The following is a 23,029-nucleotide window of genomic DNA, read 5'->3' as shown; positions in this document are numbered from 1 at the left end:
ACTAATTTAGAACTTCCCTCAAAACGAAAGGGCTTGAAAATGTCTTTTATTGGAAAAATTACGAGCCTTACCGGTTTTGGTGCAGCCCAAAGATTCAATCAGTTTAATTTTGGCCATTACAAGAAGTGGGTCATTGATGTAGAAAAATGTTCATGTACCTGTACAGCTCATGTTATGTATGTTATTACCAAAGAAAGAAAAAAAAGAGTTAAGTCAGTCACTCAATAGTGTCTGACAGTTAAGTCTAGGAAGTAAAGGGGTTTCCTTGAATAATAGGACACTGCTAACGTTTAATTTTCACAGATAGGACGTACGTGACATGTTCATAATTCCTGTAAAGTTCTACAGAATTTGATGTTGGCTGCAAATGGGATAAAAAGTTCTCCTTTGAAAATTGCTTTGACTCTACATGTATGTGATCATATACATGTATGTACCGATATGCATGAATACATTTTCCATACTTTTCTACTAAAAATGTAGAGTCACTTTTCAAGAAGTGGTTTTAAGTTGGCTGTAATTCTACTGAGCCTTAGGTTCTTCATATGAATGATTTCCACATGATAAGACAAGTTTATGTGTCTGTAAACCATTAAATAAAATGGATAAAGGTATTGAAATTCAGTGTCTGAAAGTTTTAAAAAATAGCAGAATACATGTATGCTTACCGAGAAGGTGGGATACTGACTACGGTAGGAAGAAAATTTAAGGCAAAAATATTTTTATTGTGAATACTTGATTCATGTTAGTCTGTCTGTCTGTCTCTCTCTGGATGAAGATTAATTTCAACTGTAAAGATTAGTAATCAGTAAAACTTCATTGTAATACATTTGATAGATTAGAGATTAAGATCTATGAAAAACATTTGTTTGCAGCTACGTCGAAGGCTGAATTGTCAATGTTAAACAGATAATAAAAGCCAAGTTTACAATATACAAAAGCAGAATTACAATAAACATATGAAGAATCAAGAAATACAAATATAAATGCAATTTTAGCAAATTTAAGTGATTTTAATGTATTTTTTGTAATTTTCATTAAAACCCCACTGAACTACTTATACATGTAGCTACTTGCTCCCTCTATATAGAAAAAAATGCCTAATCGGTGACCATTGGTCCCCCATGATCCTTTTTTTTCTTATGTCAATTGAGAGCTGAGTTGATGAGATAGCCGCCTGTCAGTGACCTCCCTGGGTGGTCTAATCCCTCCTAGCCAAACTAGTACAGACGCCTTTAAGTGGAATAGAAAATATAGTTTGTGCAAATTACACACAATTCAACAAATGATTAGTAGTGGATTCTGAGAAATAATGTATCTCTTTATATATTTTGTCTCAGCCACGAGTCAGCTGTTCCAAAAGATTGCCAACTACTCAACCAACAACCCATCCGATGTCAGCAGTGCTCTAGAAAACCATTCTGATCAGCTGAATAGAGTACATTGTTGTAAGTGACATCTTTTATTTATCGTACAAAATATGAGAGTATTGTTTGTGTTGTCTTTTATTCAGGTAATACCTTCAAAACAGGCAGAATCTACATGTAGATCTTGAATATCTTTAATACAAAGCTACCATGTAGGCCTACCTGATGATAATCGGAGATAAACAATTTTATTTTACATTGTTGTGTACATGTACGTGTTTACATGCATCTTTGTTCTAAAACAGTTGAAAATGTCCATTAAAAGATTCAAATGATTTGTTGTTGTTGTAAAGAATAAATTTATATACAGTGTAACAAGCTTCAAGATTGTAGATGTTTGATTTTATTACAGTATCAATATCTCGCCCCCCCCCCCCCCACCCCCCCCCCCCCCCCCCCCCCCCCCCCCCATTTCAGGACCAGAACATCGGCCTTGGTAAAGCAAGTGATGTTGTCACTTTATCTAAAGAATATCCAGCGACTTACAAAAGTAAAGCATACATTTTGTAGATGTGTGAGTTGTAGAATGAATATTTTTATGGGGAGGATAGTTTGCAGACAACTACCATACATGTTTTGTACGTAAGATGTATTTTCTTTAGTAAGTTACTTTCTCCTATCGTCATCTGCTTCCAGTTTTTGGATATAAACAACTCAAGCCAAATATGTTGAGCCACATAGAAATTTGATGTGTAAAATGCAGGCAGGCATTGTAAAAATGTATAATATAATGTCTAGTGTAGCGGAAGCATCTTTGACTTTGTTATTGGTCGTTTCTTTATTGTTCCAATTCTCTCGTTGCTCCAAATGCTCCGTAAAAACTGCACAAATGAAAATAGATCGAACGGATCATAAATCAACTGTTCATGAAATACATATGCTTAGAGAAAACCTGGTGACTCTTATCAATAATATGCACCTTACAGCTAATTAACCCCTTGTTTTAACCTTTGTTTTAGCTCTTTTCCTGATCTCACACATTAACTTGTACTGCATATAAACTAAATACAATTATAACTGTTTGTTACTACCAGCTTAATTGAACTAAGTCAGACTTCTGACATACATCCTTTGTATCACTTCTGTTCATAATTACAGCATGTATCTTTATAACTAAACCATCTATTAATTATCAATATAAACTTGTATAAATCATATAACAACTTTCTCATATTATGCACCCCAAGTACTCATCTTTGTACATTAACTCAAACTAGGCAAATCTTTGTTTACATATTTGCATACGTGTACCTTTCAATCGCATGCCGTAGTGTACATTACATAACAATGACATTTGGTATGTGAGCCGACCATCACGGCTACTGTTCAATGTAAGTTACATCCATGTAACGTACACAGGGAGTTAGGTAAGAATGAAAGGTACTTCATATAATATTGCATCATTACAGCATTTATATACAACATTCATCACATATCATCATTACATACATGTACCTTCATTCTGCCTTCTTAAGTGCATCTAACATCCATAATACACAAGGATGCCTCCAATATCAACAGATTTTATCCACTGGATATCAAAAAGGGTGCCATTTCTTCACACAAATTTAGTAGCCTCCAGATGGCGCTAAACATAAATATAATCAATCTACTTGATCGACTTAATAAAATGAATTCATATGTATCTTATCATGAGATCTGGGAGGAACAGCACACCTAGCCTCAATTTTTTCAGTGCCATACATGTACATGTAGCTGACAATACTGCCCAAACTCAACTATAATTAATTTTTGTATCATGAAAAGTTGCAGTCCTTGATTTTAACTTTAGACTTCCTTGAACACTGTCCATGATGACCACTGTAAGAAAAGAATCATATTTTCAGCAATTGTCTCACAAAATCTTACCCATGTACATGTACATGTATACATGATAGATATTTGTGAACTTTGTAGCCATAAGAAGATTTAAAGTGACTTGGTAACATTGTTGAAGGTTGATGAAAAAAAAAATCTTTTTTTGTATAAAATGTTACTTACTATATTCCTTCTACTGTACTAACCCTCTGACATGCAAAAAATCCTGAAAAAATTCTCAAACCACGAAGATATCTATGGTTTTCTTTGAAGGCGTCGATGTACGACACCCTCTAACAGTGATTAACAGTAAATTCTACCAACCATTTTTGAATTTTCCCAACCGTTTTTCCATGAAAAAAAAGACATAAAACAGGCTATAAAAAATCTGTCAACACGTAAATGTCTGGAATGGAATGTAGAGCCATTTTATTGCTTTGTGAGATTTCCATTCAGTCAGCTACAATGTAATTAAATTGTAACTAGACATAATACTTGTTTGGAACAAGTATAGGTGGGCTGGTCAACTAAAATTTGAGACAAAATAGAGCAAAAATAAGCAAGATACTGCTAAAAAAACAATGTCATTGATGTAATGATGTAAACGAAATTCACCTTCCATAGGCATAACACGCAACTTCAAAAATTTCTGATATGTGCCCTTTAATCGAAATTTTTACTCTGATGACGTCATCAAAATGAAAAATGATTATTATTGAACTTGTAGAGAATTATCTTAGCTACAACATATCGAAATTTTGAAGAAAATCGATCAATATATACAGAGATACAATCAATTTTACATAAATATGCTGACTTCATAATATGCAAATTTGTATTTTGAGTTCCAAGGCCATTATGATGATGTCACGATACACTTAATGGCCAAATGAGACATGGAATCATATTTCCGACTCATAATCTATCTAAATATGAAAAAACATTGAAGGTCACGGTTCATTCCAAAGAGCTATAATGGATTTTGTATAGGCATGTTTTTGCCCATACATGTATATATATGCTATGTAATAAAGGGGCTCGCGCGCACGGACATTTATCTTGAATTGACGCTCATCTTGTTAATAATGGTCATAAAAAGATAAATATAGTATCAAATTCCTCAAGAAAAATATGAGAAATATCATGAAAGAAAAAAAAATGGTGATTCTATGTTGTGTGATGGTGTAACGCGCGAAAACGCGCGCGCATGCACGTGTGCGCGATTTTTTATAAAATGCTTAAAATGACCTGAAACGTATGCAAAAAAAATTTGAGACGGTTTTGAGCATTTTGAAATTTTGCGCGCGCACTGATGCGCGGACGTACGCGCACGCTTGCGTTTTTTGACCTGAAATTAACCGGACTGATATTGACCTTGATCATGATAAATATGAATGAGAAATACCTTTTGGTTATGAAGATATGATCATGAGATGATTTTCAGAAAATTTCACAAAATGGTGCCTAGATGACGTCATCAGTCAAGGTCAAGGTTGAAAACCTTACCGTGTCTTGTCCATATGCCTATACATATGTGTGCCAAATATCAAAGCATTTGATCGAACCATTTCAAAGTTATCTTGCTAACAAAAAAGTGGGTCAAAATAAGAAAAATAAAGAATAACTAGACATATAATACTTGTTTGGTACAAGTATAGGTGGGCTGGTCAACTAAAATTTGAGACAAAATAGAGCAAAAATAAGCGACATACTGCTTACAAATTCTTAAAAAACAATATCATGTAGATTCATAACGTGAACTAAATTCACCTTCTATAGGCATAACATGCAAATTATGAAGTTTTTGACATGAGGCCTTTAATCAAAATTTTTACTATGATAACGTCATCAAAATGAAAAATAGTTATTACTGCGCTTGTAGAGAATTGTCTTAGCTACAACATATCGAAATTTTGAAGAAAATTGATCAATATTTACAGAGATACAATCAATTTTACATAAATATGCTGACGTCATAATATGCAAATTCGTATTTTGAGTTCCAAGGCCATTGTGATGATGTCACGATACACTTAACGGCCAAATGAGACATGGAATCATATCTCCGACTCATACTCTATCTAAATATGAAAAAAAATTGAGGATCCCGGTGCATTCCAAAGAGCTATAACGGATTTTATATAGGCATATTTTTGCCCATATATGCTATGTATTAAAAGAGCTCGCGCGCACTGACATTTATCTTGAATTGACGCTCATCTTGTTAATAATGGTCATAAAGAGATAAACATGGTATCAAATTCCTTGAAAAAATATGAGATATATCATGAAAGAAAAAAAATGGCGATTCTATGTTTTGTAATGGTGTTACGCGCGAAAACGCGCGCGCATGCTCGTACGCGCGATTTTTTATAAACTGCTTAAAATGATCTGAAACGTATGCAAAATAAATTTGAGACGATTTTGAGCATTTAAAAAATTTGCGCGCGCACTGACGCGCGGACGTACGCGCACGCGCGCGTTTTCTGACCTGATATTGACCGGACTGATATTGACCTTAATCATGATAAATATGATTGAAAAAATCACTTTGGGTTATGAAGATATGATCATGAGTTCATTTTCAGAAAATTTCACAAAATGGCGCCTAGATGACGTCATCAGTCAAGTTCAAGGTTGAACACCTTACTGCGTTATGTCCATATGCCTATACAAATGTGTGCTAAATTTAAAAGCATTTGATTGAACCATTACAAAGTTATCATGCTAACAAAAAAGTGGGTCAAAATAAGAAAAATAAATAATAAATAATAACTAGATTTGTAATACTTGTTTGGAACAAGTATAGGTGGGCTGATCCAACAAAAAATTGAGACAAAATAAAGGGTACATTTGAAATAGCTTTTTGTCTCAGCTACAACATATTCGGAGTTCAGCGTAAATGAAGCTAAAACGACGTACATGTAGATATTGCTCGCGAAAGACGGGAATGTAAAATCAAGTTTTGAGAAAAAGTCATGTCCCATAGAGAATACACGCAAAATGTGAAAAAATTAGCTTGCCTCCTCTAATCGCAAAAATACGCCATGATGCCTTTGTCAAAATGAAAAATTGTGACAACTGGATTTGTAGAGAATTGTCTCAGCTAGAACATATCAAAATTTTAAAGAAAATTAATCAATTTTTAGAAAGATACAATCAATTTTCCAAAAAAATGCTGACGTCATAATAGGCAAATTGAAATTTTGAGTTCGGAGGCCATTATGGTGACGTCATGAGTTAATTGAGGGTCAAATGAGACATGAAATCATATCTCTGATTCATACTCGCTTAAAATATGAAAAAAAATTGGGGTCACCTTGCATCCTAAAGAGCTATAATGGATTTTGCATAGGCATGTTTTTGCCCATATAAGGTATGTATTACAAGAGCTCGCGCGCATTGAAATTTATGTTAAACGGTCGATTATTCAATTATTTATAGTCATAAAGAGACAAACATGGTATCAATTTGTTTGTAAGAATATGTGGAATATTATGAAAGAAAAAAAATGGCGATTCTATGGTGTCTAATAGTTTTACGCGCGAAAACGCGCGCGCATGCGCGTGTGCGCGATTTTTAAAAAAATGCTTAGAATGGCCTAAAACGTATGCAAAATGATTTTGAGACGATTTTGAGCATTTCAAAATTTTGCGCGCGCATTGACGCGCGGACGTACGCGCACGCGCGCGTTATTTGACCTGAAATTGACCGGACGGATATTGACCCTGATCATGATAAATATGAATCAGAAATACCTTTTGGTTATGAAGATATGATCAGGAGTTGATTTTCGTAAAATTTTACAAAATGGCGCCTAGATGACGTCATCAGTGAAGGTCAATGTTGAAAACGTTATTGTGCTTTGTACATATGCCTATACATATGTGTGCCAAATTTCAAATTATTTGATTGAGCCATTTCCAAGTTATCTTGCCAACAAAAAAGTGGTTAGAAATAAGAAAAATATATAATAAATAATAAATAAATAAAGGCAATTCTAACGAAATTATAAGGTGGTCTGTACGTTATACAGCCCACCTGATAAATAAAGGCAATTTTAACAAAAATATAAGGTGGTCTGTATTAGATACAGCCCACCTGATAAATAAAGGCAATTTTAACAAAAATATAAGGTGGTCTGTATTAGATACAGCCCACCTGATAAATAATAAATAATAACTAGATTTGTAATACTTGTTTGAAACAAGTATAGGTGGGCTGGTCCAACTAAAATTTAAGACAAAATAAAGGGCACATTTGAGATAGCGTATTGTCTCAGCTACAACATACTCGAAGTTCAGCGTAAACAAAGCTAAAACGACAGAGATATTGTTCGCGAAAGACGGGAATGTAGAATCCAGTTTTGAGAAAAACTCATGTCCCTTAGAGAATACACGCAAAAAGTGAAAAATTGACATGCCTCCTTTAATCGCACAAATACGTCCTGATGCCTTTGTCAAAATGAAAATTTATGGCAGCCATATTTGTAGAACATTGTCTCAGGTAGAACATATCAAAATTTGGAAGAAAATTGATCAATATTCTTAGAGATACAGTCAATTTAAAAAAAATATGCTGACATCATAATATGCAAATTGAAATTTTAAGTTAGGAGGTCATTATGATGACGTCATGAGTTAATTGAGGGTCAAATGAAACATGAAATCATATCTCCAATTTATTTTCTATCAAAATATGAAAACAAAATTGGGGTCACCTTGCAGCCTAAAGAGCTACAATGGATTTTGTATAGGCATGTTTTTGCCCATATATGCTATGTATTACAAGAGCTCGCGCGCACTGAAATTTATGTTAAACGGTCGATCATTCCGTTATTAATAGTCATTAAGAGACAAACATGGTATCAATTTGTTTGTAAAAATATGTGGAATATTATGAAAGAAAAAAAATGGCGATTCTATGTTGTGTAAAAGTTTTACGCGCGAAAACGCGCGCGCATGCGCGTGTGAGCAATTTTTTATAAAATGCTTAGAATGGCCTAAAACGTATGCAAAATGATTTTGAGCATTTTAAAATTTTGCGCGCGCATTTATGCGCGGACGTACGCGCACGCGCGCGTTATTTGACCTGAAATTGACCGGACGGATATTGACCTTGATCATAATAAATATGAATGAGAAATACCTTTTGGTTATGAAGATATGATCATGAGTTGATTTTCGTAAAATTTTACAAAATGGCGCCTAGATGACGTCATCAGTGAAGGTCAATGTTGAAAACGTTATTGTGCTTTGTACATATGCCTATACATATGTGTGCCAAATTTCAAGGCATTTGATCGAGCCATTTCCAAGTTATCTTGCCAACAAAAAAGTGGTTAGAAATAAGAAAAATATACTAGATTTGTAATACTTGTTTGGAACAAGTATAGGTGGGCTGATCCAACAAAAAATTGAGACAAAATAAAGGGTACATTTGAAATAGCTTTTTGTCTCAGCTACAACATATTCGGAGTTCAGCGTAAATGAAGCTAAAACGACGTACATGTAGATATTGCTCGCGAAAGACGGGAATGTAGAATCAAGTTTTGAGAAAAAGTCATGTCCCATAGAGAATACACGCAAAATGTGAAAAAACTAGCTTGCCTCCTTTAATCGCAAAAATACGCCATGATGCCTTTGTCAAAATGAAAAATTGTGACAACTGGATTTGTAGAGAATTGTCTCAGCTAGAACATATCAAAATTTTAAAGAAAATTAATCAATTTTTAGAAAGATACAATCAATTTTCCAAAAAAATGCTGACGTCATAATAGGCAAATTGAAATTTTGAGTTCGGAGGCCATTATGATGACGTCATGAGTTAATTGAGGGTCAAATGAGACATGAAATCATATCTCTGATTCATACTCGCTCAAAATATGAAAAAAAAATTGGGGTCACCTTGCATCCTAAAGAGCTATAATGGATTTTGCATAGGCATGTTTTTACCCATATATGCTATGTATTACAAGAGCTCGCGCGCATTGAAATTTATGTTAAACGGTCGATTATTCAATTATTTATAGTCATAAAGAGACAAACATGGTATCAATTTGTTTGTAAGAATATGTGGAATATTATGAAAGAAAAAAAATGGCGATTCTATGGTGTCTAATAGTTTTACGCGCGAAAACGCGCGCGTGTGCGCGATTTTTAAAAAAATGCTTAGAATGGCCTAAAACGTATGCAAAATGATTTTGAGACGATTTTGAGCATTTCAAAATTTTGCGCCCGCATTGACGCGCGAACGTACGCGCACGCGCGCGTTATTTGACCTGAAATTGACCGGACGGATATTGACCCTGATCATGATAAATATGAATCAGAAATACCTTTTGGTTATGAAGATATGATCAGGAGTTGATTTTCGTAAAATTTTACAAAATGGCGCCTAGATGACGTCATCAGTGAAGGTCAATGTTGAAAACGTTATTGTGCTTTGTACATATGCCTATACATATGTGTGCCAAATTTCAAATTATTTGATTGAGCCATTTCCAAGTTATCTTGCCAACAAAAAAGTGGTTAGAAATAAGAAAAATATATAAATAATAAATAAATAAAGGCAATTCTAACGGAATTATAAGGTGGTCTGTACGTTATACAGCCCACCTGATAATAATAAATAAATAAATAAATAAAGGCAATTCTAACGAAATTATAAGGTGGTCTGTACGTTATACAGCCCACCTGATAAATAATAATAAAGGCAATTTTAACAAAAATATAAGGTGGTCTGTATTAGATACAGCCCACCTGATAAATAATAAAGGCAATTTTAACAAAAATATAAGGTGGTCTGAATTAGATACAGCCCACCTGATAAATAATAAAGGCAATTTTAACAAAAATATAAGGTGGTCTGAATTAGATACAGCCCACCTGACTAGATTTGTAATACTTGTTTAGCACAAGTATAGGTGGGCTGATCCAACAAAAAATTGAGACAAAATAAAGGGTACATTTGAGATAGCTTTTTGTCTCATCTACAACATACTCGAAGTTCAGCGTAAACGAAGCTAAAACGACGTAGATATTGCTCGCGAAAGATGGGAATGTAGAATCGAGTTTTGAGAAAAAGTCATGTCCCATAGAGAATACACGCAAAATGTAAAAAATTGACATGCCTCCTTTAACCGCAAAAATACGCCATGATGCCTTTGTCAAAATGTATTATAATAGCAACTGAATTTGTAGAAAATTGTCTCAGCTAGAACATATCAGAATTTGGAAGAAAATCGATCAATATTTACAGAGATACAATCAATTTTCCATAAATATGCTGACGTCATAATATGCAAATTGTAATTTTGAGTTCGGAGGCCATTATGATGACGTCATGAGTTAATTGAGAGTCAAATGAGACATGAAACAATATCTCTGAATCATACTCTATTAAAATATGAAAAAAAATTGGGGTCACCAATGGATTTTGTATAGGCATGTTTTTGCCCATATATGCTATATATTACAAGAGCTCGCGCGCACGGAAATGTTTGTTAAACGGTCGATCAATCCGTTATTAACAGTCATAAAGAGACAAACGTGGTATCAATTTGTTTGTAAATATATGTGGAATATTATGAAAGAAAAAAAAAGGAATTCTATTTTGTGCAATAGTTTAACGCGTGAAAACGCGCGCGTGTGCGCGATTTTTTATAAAATGCTTAAAATGGCTTAAAACGTATGCTAAATGATTTTGAGACGATTTTGAGCTTTTCAAAATTTTGCGCGCGCATTGACGCGCGGACGTACGCGCACGCGCGCGTTATTTGACCTGAAATTGACCGGACGGATATTGACCTTGATCGTGGTAAATATGAATGAGAAATAGCTTTTGGTTATGAAGATATGATCGTGAGTTGATTTTCGCAAAATTTTACAAAATGGCGCCTACATGACGTCATCAGTGAAGGTCAATGTTGAAAACGTTATTGTGCTTTGTACATATGCTTATACATATGTGTGCCAAATTTCAAGGCATTTGATTGAGCCATTTCCAAGTTATCTTGCCAACAAAAAAGTGGTTAGAAATAAGAAAATATATAATAAATAAATAAAGGCAATTCTAACGAAATTATAAGGTGGTCTGTACGATATACAGCCCACCTGATAATGAATAATAAATAATAAAGGCGATTTTAACAAAAATATAAGGTGGTCTGTATTAGATACAGCCCACCTGATAAATAAATAAATAATAAAGGCAATTTTAACCAAAATATAAGGTGGTCTGTATTAGATACAGCCCACCTGATAATATAGTTGGGAGAATTAAGGAATCGATCAGATCAGTTTTTCTCAATTTGTACCATGAATAATGGTCCGTTTTCACTCAAATTTTCAGATTATCTTTAATTGTACATCTAGCATTGGGACTTTTAGATTTGCGTGGACTGATACGTGTGACGTCCATTCAAGGCAGTGCATTAAAAGGACATCGACAGTAGCAATCCCTATTGTCTTTGTGCGAATCTGAAAGTCCCTACTATCTCTCATCTGAACAATGTTACCAAGTCCCTTTAAGGAGGCAATGCAGTTAAGTAACATTGTCACACAAGAGGGCGACATAGTGTAGTAGATGTGAGGATGAGTTGTACAGAAGGGGATGTGTTGATTTGCCACACAAGAGGGCGACATACTAGTGAAGTAGATGTGAAGATTGAATTGTACGGAAGGGGATGTGTTGAATTGCCACACAAGAGGGCGACATACTAGTGAAGTAGATGTGAAGATTGAATTGTACAGAAGGGTATGTGTTGAATTGCCACACAAGAGGGCGACATACTAGTGAAGTAGATGTGAAGATTGAATAGACCAGTTTATGGTTAGCACATTACTGCAATGACCCCAAATATCCACAGATCTTCAAAACATGAAGAGGTCCCACTTTGTTCATTTTGAAATAATCACTCTCAGTGATGGAGGTGCTATATAAATAGCCTTTGTTCCCCCTTTTTAAAGAATACTTCCACCTGTTCATCAAGGAGTGCACTGCTTGTGCACAAATGAATAATGATTACATAACTTTCATAAGCACGCATCCAGTATTACGTCTCCGTGTATTTCAAAATTTGTTCTGCAATGACCTTTATCTGCTCATGCTTAGACTGCAACCGTGAACTGGCTTATTGTACAGAAGGGGATGTGTTGAATTGCCACACAAGAGGGCGACATACTAGTGAAGTAGATGTGAAGATTGAGTTGTACAGTAGGGGATGTTCATTGTCAGTATTGATCTTTCTCTTCAGACCTTCCTAACGTTATCTCTGAGTGACATCGCAAGAAGAGTTTATCTACATGCACCACAAGAGGCTGAGCAGTACGTCAGAAATATGGTAAGAAAGCGAAGTTTTATTTGAAGAAAAAATTGAAAAAGCGTACAAAGTGATGAAATGATAATGGGGCCTATAAGGGTACATTTGCCCCTCTAAAATAATTTGATCAGTTAACCACTCGTGGAAAAAATATTTGATTTGCAAGACTATTCAACTATATTCAATAAAACTCAATAAAATTCTTTTAAGTTTTTCATTCATTTTGTCTTCTCATATTTATTTTGATGACTGAAAACATTTTGAGAGGTTTTGTAGAGTGGTTATGGAGTATCTTGCAATATGCATTACTCTAGAATTGGAACTTGGTTTAGAGATCCAATTGAAGATAGATAAAGATGTACATGTACCTGACGAAAGGCTTTCAAAAGATTACCATCTGATGAAATGGCTATGAGATAATAAAAGTAAAAATTTGAATTTTAGTCTAAATTGATAATGGGGATCGAATGTCATTTTGATTGAAGTGTAAAATACACTGGAAGTGTACATTCTTTTGTTGAAATTAATGGTGCTACGAAGAGATGTGTATGTACTTTGAATTGTAATAAACAAATTCGATTAATGTATTTCAGATTGAAGATGGTGAGATCCATGCAACAATCAGCAAACAGAATGGAATGGTCCACTTCCATGACAACCCAGAAAAATATGACAATCCTGCAGTACTCAGACATGTCGAGCAACAGGTTAGTCAAGTTTTCTCCACCTATCTGAAGGGAACATTTTATAGCCATAGCCCTAAAGTGGAGCAATTTCTTTTTAATTTAGAACAAATCCTCTAATTTTTTACATTGAATTTGTAGGTGTTTAAATTGGAATTTTGATGAGAATATAGATGCGTTCTTATTCTCACAGATTGAAAGAGGTTAGAATTGTTGTTCTCAGTTAAATGCTCATGTAAAGGCATTTAGATTTCATATTCCCCACCACACATATCCTTCATCAGATTTGTATCACTATGTTTGCATTTTGTGCATCACTGGTACGTCACACGTGCAATTTTGCACTTGTGTAAAACAATATGCATATTGATGGCTTAGAAAAAGAGCCATTTCGGGTGTTGATTACCTCCATGGCAACCCTTTTAAACATGGGTATAGACGGGTATAGACGTGTACTGGAACCAGTTAAATGATGTTGAAGCCTTTGGTATATCCCATGATGAACTTAAGGTGCACAAGCAGATTATTTGTGCATTTTTATATTTATTTTACAAGGATAAGGCTTATAAGAAATTCTAATAATAATTAGTGCTCAAGAAGAGTGTTGATTCAAGTACATTTTTTATAAAATGTAAAAATGAACTTCATTTGTGAAGAATCAGAAAGCATAATTGCGAGACATTTCATTTATGTGTCTAGACAGCTCTAAAAATCATAAATGTTAAAAAGATCAGTAAACGAAAAACAGTATACTTTCCTTTTGAATACTGTCACAATATAAACTCACATTAATTCCCCTTTTTTATCTGTTATTGTTGAGTTTGAGGTAAAGTGGTTTTCCAAGTCCATGATAATGCATTATATTCTGTCATGTTTTTATTTTGTATTACCGATTTTTCCTAACAGATGCAGCATTGTATCAGTCTAGATGAGAAGCTCGAGAGCATGGATCAAGAGATAGCTGTTAATCCACAATATGTTCAAAAGGTGAGACATGAAACAACTATTTCTTTAAGGAGAAGTCCAAGGACGTTTGTCTTCTTGTGTCGCATAAGTTACCATGTATCCTGGATATCTTTTTCCTCTGATCCAAGCAATGGCAGGGCTGTCAATGATGCAAGAATTTATTTATTTATTTATTTAAAAAAATAGGTATAAAAAACATTGTACATGGCAGCCTTTCGGCTGAATTGAGTGCAATTTTACATAAGTATTAACACAAGGATACTGCACAAAATACAATAGTATTACAAAGTCATTAAAAATACAAATACTAAAACATGTGCTATTGTCAGCAAAATAAAAACAAAATACATTGGACTTGCCCCCATACACGTATGAGTGTTTATTATTCAACACTCAGTTCCACTACCAACAACAACAAAATAGAAGGTTACTCAGAGGAAAATACAACAGAATCTTTCAAAAATGAATGAAAGGATAGACTACAGGAAAGATGATGTTGCTGCTGGCCATAGGCAAAGCACTCCTGATCCCAGTTGGGATACCCTAGTAAGCCAAAAGGCCAGGAGACTGACAGCTGGCAAGATGTTGGTCTGGTGAGCGGGTGGTCTCATAGGGTGTCAGTCTTGTGAATCGTCTGACAACTCTCAGAGGGAAGATGAGCCGGTCTAATGGGCTGTATGATAGTGGGATATAGCCCATCCTTGAAAGGGTACACAGGGCTTGCCCTTAACTTTTTTTTGAGGTGGCCAGCAGGGCCACTTGGGTAGGAGATCTGGGTGGCCAAATGGATTTTCAGGTGGCCCCACTTTTATGCGTTATTAAATAATGCAAATGTTTAATAAAAAAAATGCATAAATTATACGTGTTAAAAGCAGCATGAGCTGCATTTAATAATGAAAGGTGAGTGACTCTTTAGACTCTCATTCCAAATCCTCTCTCTTTGTTTCTATACTTCTGTCTCAACTTCACTTCAATGTTTTTCTCCCTTTCTCCTTGACTATCATGCATCACAAGGACCCCCTCCCCCTTAAGTTAGGATTGTACAGGGCACACAAGGCGCCAAACTTCTGCTTTTCTTTGAGCTCCAAGTTCTGTTGGAAGATATAAAATTGATTGTGTATTTACTTTAGGCCTGAGTCGAAACGGATCCCCGCCCGGGCCCCGACCGTCGAGCTGAAACCCGGTTTTTGTTTTCGGGTTTCAGGTTTTTCAAAATTAAATTTCACACTGATATTTTGAAATATAGAATTAAAAATATGGAATTCACAAACTTATATTTCAATATAATCAAATAAATATGCTTTAGAAATAAATGGATATTGTTTCAGTTGACGGTAGGTGTTTTTATCGCTCTAAAATTGAGGCTGCAAGAAAGGAATCACGCTTCGTGGTAACGATCGAGTGCGTTCAGAAACGGAAGTGGAAATAGATCTATGACCCACTGAAGACAGAGCAAGAAAATGCCAAACACATGACTAATATTGATCAGACTATTGTAATTAAATCGTAATACTAAAGGCATTAATTTAATTGTCAAAATATATCCACAACATAATGGTTTACCCTTGATAGTTTGATGAAGGAAAATAAATTAGAGCTCTTGAAATAACATCGAAGTGCCTTTCGTTCGTTCTAAAAAATGCGTGTATAACGGCAAGCAGAAGTTACGAGTCAAGCTTGATATGCACGTTTACATCCCTACACCGTCATCCGACCTGATCGGCACAATAAGCATTAAACCAATTAAAAAACATCACGTAAGACTTTAAGGGACTCCAATTCAACAAAATTACCGTAAAATAATTATTTGCTTTGACAAATAATACTATAGATATTCATAATATCTTACAGAAATAATGATATTTCATGAGCTACGTACTCGATATCGAGTTCAGCTAGCCATCATTTTGAAATGAGACGTAGTTGTCATGCATGTATGCAGCGCAGAATGCGGCAGCTCGCAGCTAGCTAGAGAGGGAAAAAAAAAATCACGTAATAGTCACGTGAATATCACGTGATCTCAGGCCCGCGCTTTTTCCTCACTCTTCTGCATACTGCCCTCTACAGTCTACTGCATGACAACTACGTCTCATTTCAAAATGATGGCTAGCTGAACTCGATATCGAGTACGTAGCTCATGAAATATCATTATTTCTGTAAGATATTATGAATATCTATAGTATTATTTGTCAAAGCAAATAATTATTTTACGGTAATTTTGTTGAATTGGAGTCCCTTAAAGTCTTACGTGATGTTTTTTAATTGGTTTAATGCTTATTTTTCCGATCAGGTCGGATGACGGTGTAGGGATGTAAACGTGCATATCAAGCTTGACTCGTAACTTCTGCTTGCCGTTATACACGCATTTTTAGAACGAACGAAAGGCACTTCGATGTTCTTTCAAGAGCTTTAATTTATTTTCCTTCATCAAACTATCAAGGGTAAACCATTATGTTGTGGATATATTTTGACAATTAAATTAATGCCTTTAGTATTACGATTTAATTGCAATAGTCTGATCAACATTTTAGTCTTGTGTTTGGCATTTTCTTGCTATGTCTTCAGTGGGTCATAGATCTATTTCCACTTCCGTTTCTGAACGCACCCGATCGGTACCACGAAGCGTGATTCCTTTCTTGCAGCCTCAATTTTAGAGCGATAAAAACACCTACCGTCAACTGAAACGATATCCATTTATTTTTTAACCCTATTTAGCCCGGGCTATTTTGAAACTGCATAGCCCAGGGGGGGGGCTTCTCAGGCCCCCCCCCCCCCTGTGATCTCGGCCGTGAAACGCCCGATCGCCGTGAAAATTTGCATACATGTCAAGTGAAGTGTATAGAATACTATGGTAATTTCAATTTTTTTGAAAAATTCACTCAATTGCATATTTATGGTAATTTATGCAAATAAGGTCATTAAATTCACATTTTTGCCCATAAATCAGACATTATTCATATTTAAGCATTCTTTCTCACTACATATATTTGTTAGACCATTTGGAATAATAATACAACACAAAAATTTGAAAAACCAGGGTTATTCCTTATGTTATCTATTGTTTTGATAATTTCTTATGTATTTCTTTGTTTTTTTAACTTATGTATTTTATTGTTTTTGTTGTTTTATTTCATTTCCAACTATAATTCAACTATTTTGACCCCAAAATAAACGCCTAAAATCTAAACAAGACCAAATAACCAATGTTTTACCTCTTTATTTGAAAAATGAGATTTCCATATGTTTTGTACACAAATCACAAAAATGAGCGATTTTCGGGCTGACATGCGAAGACAAAAGGACACGTGACTTTGTAATGGTAGGTCCGATTTTCAAAAAATTTCTTTCAAAAGTTGCGCAAGACTCGAAAGAAAAAAGTCACAAAATTTCAGTGCAAGATTTTCTTGCGTTAAAAAATTATCGCGAAAAATGTCGAGGGGGGGGCTTCTCAAGCCCCCCCCCCCGGGCTAAATAGGGTTAAAGCATCTTAATTTAATTCCATTGATTATTTTATTGTTTTGAAAGCAGTAACTGTCTTTTCCGTCGCATTATTAGAACAGCAACTTAGTCTAACTCCCGCCGCTGCATGCACACGATTTTTAGTGTCAGTACACCAATCACAATGCTGGGATTTGGGAAACCCTAACTTACCCGCCCGAAATCTCATGCGCAGTTTGTAACTGCGCAACAAAGAGTTGAGAAGCGTACTAGCTGTGCTGCAATGCGGATATCGACAGCTGCCCTATACGCGGTAGCATACTATGATAGCGCTACGCCTATGTACCGGCCAGGCCGGGGTGGCGGCGGCGGTGTGTACAGTACGCGACGGCGTGCATCGTTTTTATAAAGTTAGTATGCGAAACGAAACATTTCCTTGTTTGATAGATCGGATTGCGTCGCTTGGAAAAGCTTGGAAAAATAGATGTCGCCTCGGTTTCGGGTAGATCTAAAGGTTAAACAAGTTGTTGATAAATAATTTATATATTACTGTCCAAATATTTGGGTGGCCAGCCGGGCCATCTAGTCGGTGATTTCAGGTGGCCCGACAGCGTTTCAGGTGGCCATTGGCACCGGGCCACCGCTAAATTCGAGCCCTGGTACAGTTGAACGATAATACTCCTGGGGGCTATTTGTCTGGTCATTCTTGTCTTTTACTCCACTTGTATATCTTGTAATTTTTCACGTACAAGCATTTCCACAAATCAGAGAAACCATGGAGTCTTTCATAAACAAGTTACATTTTAGAGGTTGACCGTAAGGCTTAGCCTCCACACTGATGAGAGGGTCAATATTTTACATTCCTCAAAATTACCATGCTATAATTATCTCATCCATTTTCATTTCCATTAATGTCTGATGTCCTTGTCTCTTCTGCCCTCTACAGAGCATGGGAGTACGAGAAGACGATGAAGTGGGCGGAGTCTTTGGAGGGAAATAGGACACACTGTATAGCTGAATGTACATAATCATGGTTGATTTGTGACTGCAGGAAACAGGAAAAAAGAAGACAACATCTATTTATATATTCCAGTCCCCTTTTTCAAAACTATCAAAATTCAACCCTACATGATATTGTTATCTTCTTTTTTTCCAAAAGTAACAAGTCCTTTAACATTTTACTGTACAGAGAAGACAAAATTGCATTCATGAATTTAATGTATAGTGTGTATTCCTGAAGAAAAAACCCACATACACATGTATTGTAGTTGTTCACTGCAGTAACATGGAGCTTATTTTAGAATCTTAGAGACTTGCCAATGGTTTGGCATGTTTATAAACACAGCTTCTTGAGTATCATGACAAAACTTAGGCTTAAATGTCATATGAAGATGTATTTCTTCAAGGTGCATATCAGAAATAGGTATCATAAAGTGTAACCTGAATCCTTTGCAATTTTGTTGACTGTTATTCTTTAATTCTTCCCCCAAATCCTTCCTTCTATTTCTTCCCTCTCCTCTCCATACATTTTGAAAGCAGTGGTACTATGGGTACATATGCCAGACTTTTTTTTCCATGCAGACCTGTACATGTACATGTATTTCAATTCACTGTAAATTTTAAAAACAACAAAATTACAGCATATCATATTAAGGTACGATTCGCCGAACATGTTTTTAGAGAGAAATCATGTATATGCATGTGCGAATTGAAAAGGTCTATGTTATTTGCTCGTCCTACCAGTTTGTTACAGAGTTGTTGTTGTTTTTTGTTTTTTTTTTTGGGGGGGATAAGGATTTATTTTCATCTGCTGATCATCAGAAATGAGCTCTTATGTTGATTTCTGAGAATAAGAATTCACAAAATGTATCTGAATGAAAAACTGATGGCTCTTTACGAATTATTGAATAAAAATACTTGCACATGTCCAGAAATTGTTATTATTTGTACTTGTCACATACTGGACATGTATTGAAGGTAACAAGAAAAAGCCTGAAAAAGGGAACATTCAAGCCGAGCCTACTGCCTGGATACACATGAAAGTACAAGATGGAAAGTGATTGAGATGAAATCCACAAGTCAGAAAGCATGAGCCAATTCGCTATTTCCGTCACTGAGAATCAAACAGTGCACATCTTATTGTCATTTTAATGTTCATGATTTGTCATTCAATTCTAGAACTTATTGGAACACAAATGTACATGTATTTCTAAAGCTCTTGAGTGTTACTGATATGGTGCATTGTGAATGATATTGTACGTTTGGAGCCAGAAGGGTAGTGACTTATATATATTTTAAGGGAGTTAACCCTATTTTAACTGGGCTATTTCAGACCAGGTTTTTACTGGGGGGGGGGGGTCAATTTGACCCCCCCCCCCTAAGATCTCGGCCGTTTCACCGCCGATCGCCGCGAAAATTTGCATGCATGTCAAGTGAAGTGTATAGAATACTATGGTAATTTCAAATTTTTGAAAAATTCACTCATTTGCATATTTATGGTAATTTATGCAAATAAGGTCATAAAATTCACATTTCGGCCCATAAATCATCGATTATTCATATTTAAGTATTCTTTTTCACTACATATATTTATTAGACCATTTGGAATAATAATACAACACAAAAAATTGGAAGAGCCAGGTTATTCCTTATGTTATCTCTTGTTTTTATAATTTCTTATGTATTTTATTGTTTTTTTAACTTATGTATTTTATTGTTTTTGTTGTTTTATTTCATTTATAACTACAATTCAACTATTTTGACCCCAAAACAAACATCTAAACTTTAAACAAGACTGAATAACCAATGTTTTATCTATTTTTAGGAAAAATGACTTTTACATATGTTTTGTACACAAATCACGAAAATGAGCGATTTTCGGGCTGACATACAAAGACAAAAGGTCACGCGACCTTGTAACCGTAGGTCCGATTTTCAAAAAAATTGTTTTAAAAGATGCGTAACACTCGAAAGTAAAAAGTTATGAGAGGAAAATTTTATATCTGCCGCGGTTTCGGATTAGTCGCGAAATTTCTACAGGGGGGGGGGTCAAATTGACCCCCCCCCCCCCAGTTAACGTAGGGTTAAAGCCCCACTGTCCTACTTGTAGCTACTTGCTCCCTCTATATAGAAAACTTCCCCCATCGGTGCCTGTTGGTCCCCCATGATCCTCTATTTCTTATGTTATTTGAGAGCTGAGTCGATGAGATAGCCACCTGTTAGTGACCTTGCTGTGTGGTCTAATCCCTCCTAGCCACACTAGTGTTGATAAGCTTTAAAACTCTTCTGGTTCTAAACAGGTAATGTGCAGCACATATATCTTTCAATAAATTTATTTTGAGTTTCAGCTCCATAGTCAAGTTTCATGACATTTGGTACTGATAACTATCGACAAGAGTTGAAGAGTTGGTAAGCTTTCAAAACCAATGCATTTGATGTATTTGTTGGGAATTTCTGAAACGTGAGGGGAAAGAAGAGACTATTCTGATTCAATTCAAGAAGCAAAGTGGGCAATGACAATAAAAAGATGGGCAAATATTGTTAAAAGTTGAAAAATCCTGGTCCTTTCAAGAGAGGGAGAAACTTATTATTTGATACTTAATAAAGACTCTTATCAATAAATGACTGTTTGTAGGGAAATGTGAGCTTTATCTTCCTGTAGTCTCTTGTATTATGTCATTTGATATGTTAACCTTCAGTTTACAAGTATTTGAATGAGTCGCATCTTGTTTTCTGATTATTAAAGCTACTTTATTCAACTGCAATTATAACGTACAGATGATGAATATGAAGAAGGGAAAGGATTGAAGGATAATAAATATATGTCACTTTTGTGTGAACACATTTGTGTAAAAAAAAATGGGTTATTGTTTTATTTGATGTTGGATATGGATAAATGAGAAGATTGTGTAATTTAAAATCTTTCATCATTCTGTTTAAGTGGATCATGATATGCTTTTTTTAGAGAGAGAATGAATGGTAAAGAGAGATGGGAAAGAATATAGTAACTGAAGGGGAGATAGAAAGAGATAAAGAGAGAGGGAATAGGCGTTATCTGGTTCATGTGTCTGTTGTCATACTATTAGTTGTTTAGCTGTTTGTTGTTGAAATATCACAAGCACATAGTGGACCTTAAGAAGATAGCTTTCTCCATTCTACAAAACGGAAGTATTAAAGGAGGAAATGTTGGTAATTGCTTAACATGTATTTTGGAAAATGGAACAAACAGTGCATTCATTGAAAGGGAGTATTGTTTGTTTTTGCTGTGCCCCTGCCTTATCGGCATGGCTCGAAAGACAAGGAAATGTCTTGCCAATTAAAGTGGGGCTTTCGATAAATACATGTATCTTCCTCACCTCATAACCAAAGCTACATACATCAGCAGAAGAGACCACACACTCAAGCTCTCTGTTCCTGAGGCAACAATTGATTCCTATAAGTACTCATTTTACCCCCGCACCATTCGCATCTGGAATCAACTACCATTCACTGCAGTTACTGCCCCAACAGTTGCTGCTTTCCAGATGACCGCCCTCCCTGTCATCAGAGGGTTGGAACCTCCTGTAGGTTCCAGAATGCTGTAAACCATATAGCAGCATGATTTTTTTTTACTTGCACGTCACTATTTTACTGTATAAAGCAATTGTACACCCTTTTGTTGTCTGCACCTTCACCTGCTGTCACAACGCATCCCATCCCAGTATAGCTTGGAAAAGCTGCTTCAGGGATTACCTCATCAAGTATCAAGTATATGCCTTGTATGCCTTATGCATTCGTTATACATAGAATGCTGTATGAGTAGGCCCTATTACGGGCAATCCGACCCTTGTCATTTGTATGAAAGCAGAATAATAAGAGGAAAAGAATGACAAAAGATTGAAATAAATCTTGGAGAGAAATGGCACAGACAATGAACAGATACGTTTTCATATACATAACAACTATTAAATGTGTGGAAAATGAGCCGGATCTTACGTTTTATGGCAGAATAATTGTTTTGAAAATGTTAGCGGCGTCACAAATTGTATATACCGCAACTGTTGTACCAGTACCAAAACATGTTTCACAGACATTGAACAGACTATTATTTCGTTTCTTATGGAACGCCAAAAATATAAAATTTAACGTAATGTAATTATAATTGATATTGAAAATGGTGGATTGAATATGATTGATATTGCTAGTAAAATATCTTCACTTCGTTTGGCATGGATATCTCGGGTTTTTTTTTATGATAATGGCTCTTATTGGGAAAATATGTTTAAATACTGGTCCGACAAAATAGGGGGTTTGCCACTATGTTTACATTTCAATTGTAACATAAAGGATATTACTTTATTATTCTCTAAACATAATTTGCCAGAATTCTATGTAGA

The 23,029-nt window shown here is 35.3% G+C and overlaps 1 protein-coding gene across 1 annotated transcript; it reads left to right on the top strand.

The window, feature by feature from the left end:
* The first annotated feature begins 1,899 nt into the window (after nt 1–1,899).
* On the top strand, nt 1,900–19,386 carry LOC588733 (COP9 signalosome complex subunit 3). Its single transcript, XM_030984830.1, has 5 exons — nt 1,900–1,917; nt 12,502–12,588; nt 13,161–13,274; nt 14,157–14,237; nt 18,601–19,386. Exons 2-5 carry the CDS (start codon nt 12,586–12,588, stop codon nt 18,652–18,654), a joined length of 252 nt encoding a protein of 83 aa, XP_030840690.1. The 5' UTR covers nt 1,900–1,917; nt 12,502–12,585; the 3' UTR covers nt 18,655–19,386.
* Nucleotides 19,387–23,029: the final 3,643 nt, after the last annotated feature.

The sequence above is a fragment of the Strongylocentrotus purpuratus genome, unplaced genomic scaffold, assembly GCF_000002235.5.
Source record: "Strongylocentrotus purpuratus isolate Spur 01 unplaced genomic scaffold, Spur_5.0 spur5_scaffold_14, whole genome shotgun sequence".
NCBI lineage: Eukaryota > Metazoa > Echinodermata > Echinoidea > Camarodonta > Strongylocentrotidae > Strongylocentrotus > Strongylocentrotus purpuratus.
This window is presented reverse-complemented; position numbering and strand designations above follow the sequence as displayed.

What these genes read in the sequence shown, in the direction of transcription:
- LOC588733 (XM_030984830.1), top strand. An exon ending in TCAGACATGTCGAGCAACAG is followed by an intron (nt 13,275 to 14,156) that starts GTTAGTCAAGTT and finishes TTTTCCTAACAG; the next exon opens with ATGCAGCATTGTATCAGTCT. An exon ending in ATCCACAATATGTTCAAAAG is followed by an intron (nt 14,238 to 18,600) that starts GTGAGACATGAA and finishes TGCCCTCTACAG; the next exon opens with AGCATGGGAGTACGAGAAGA.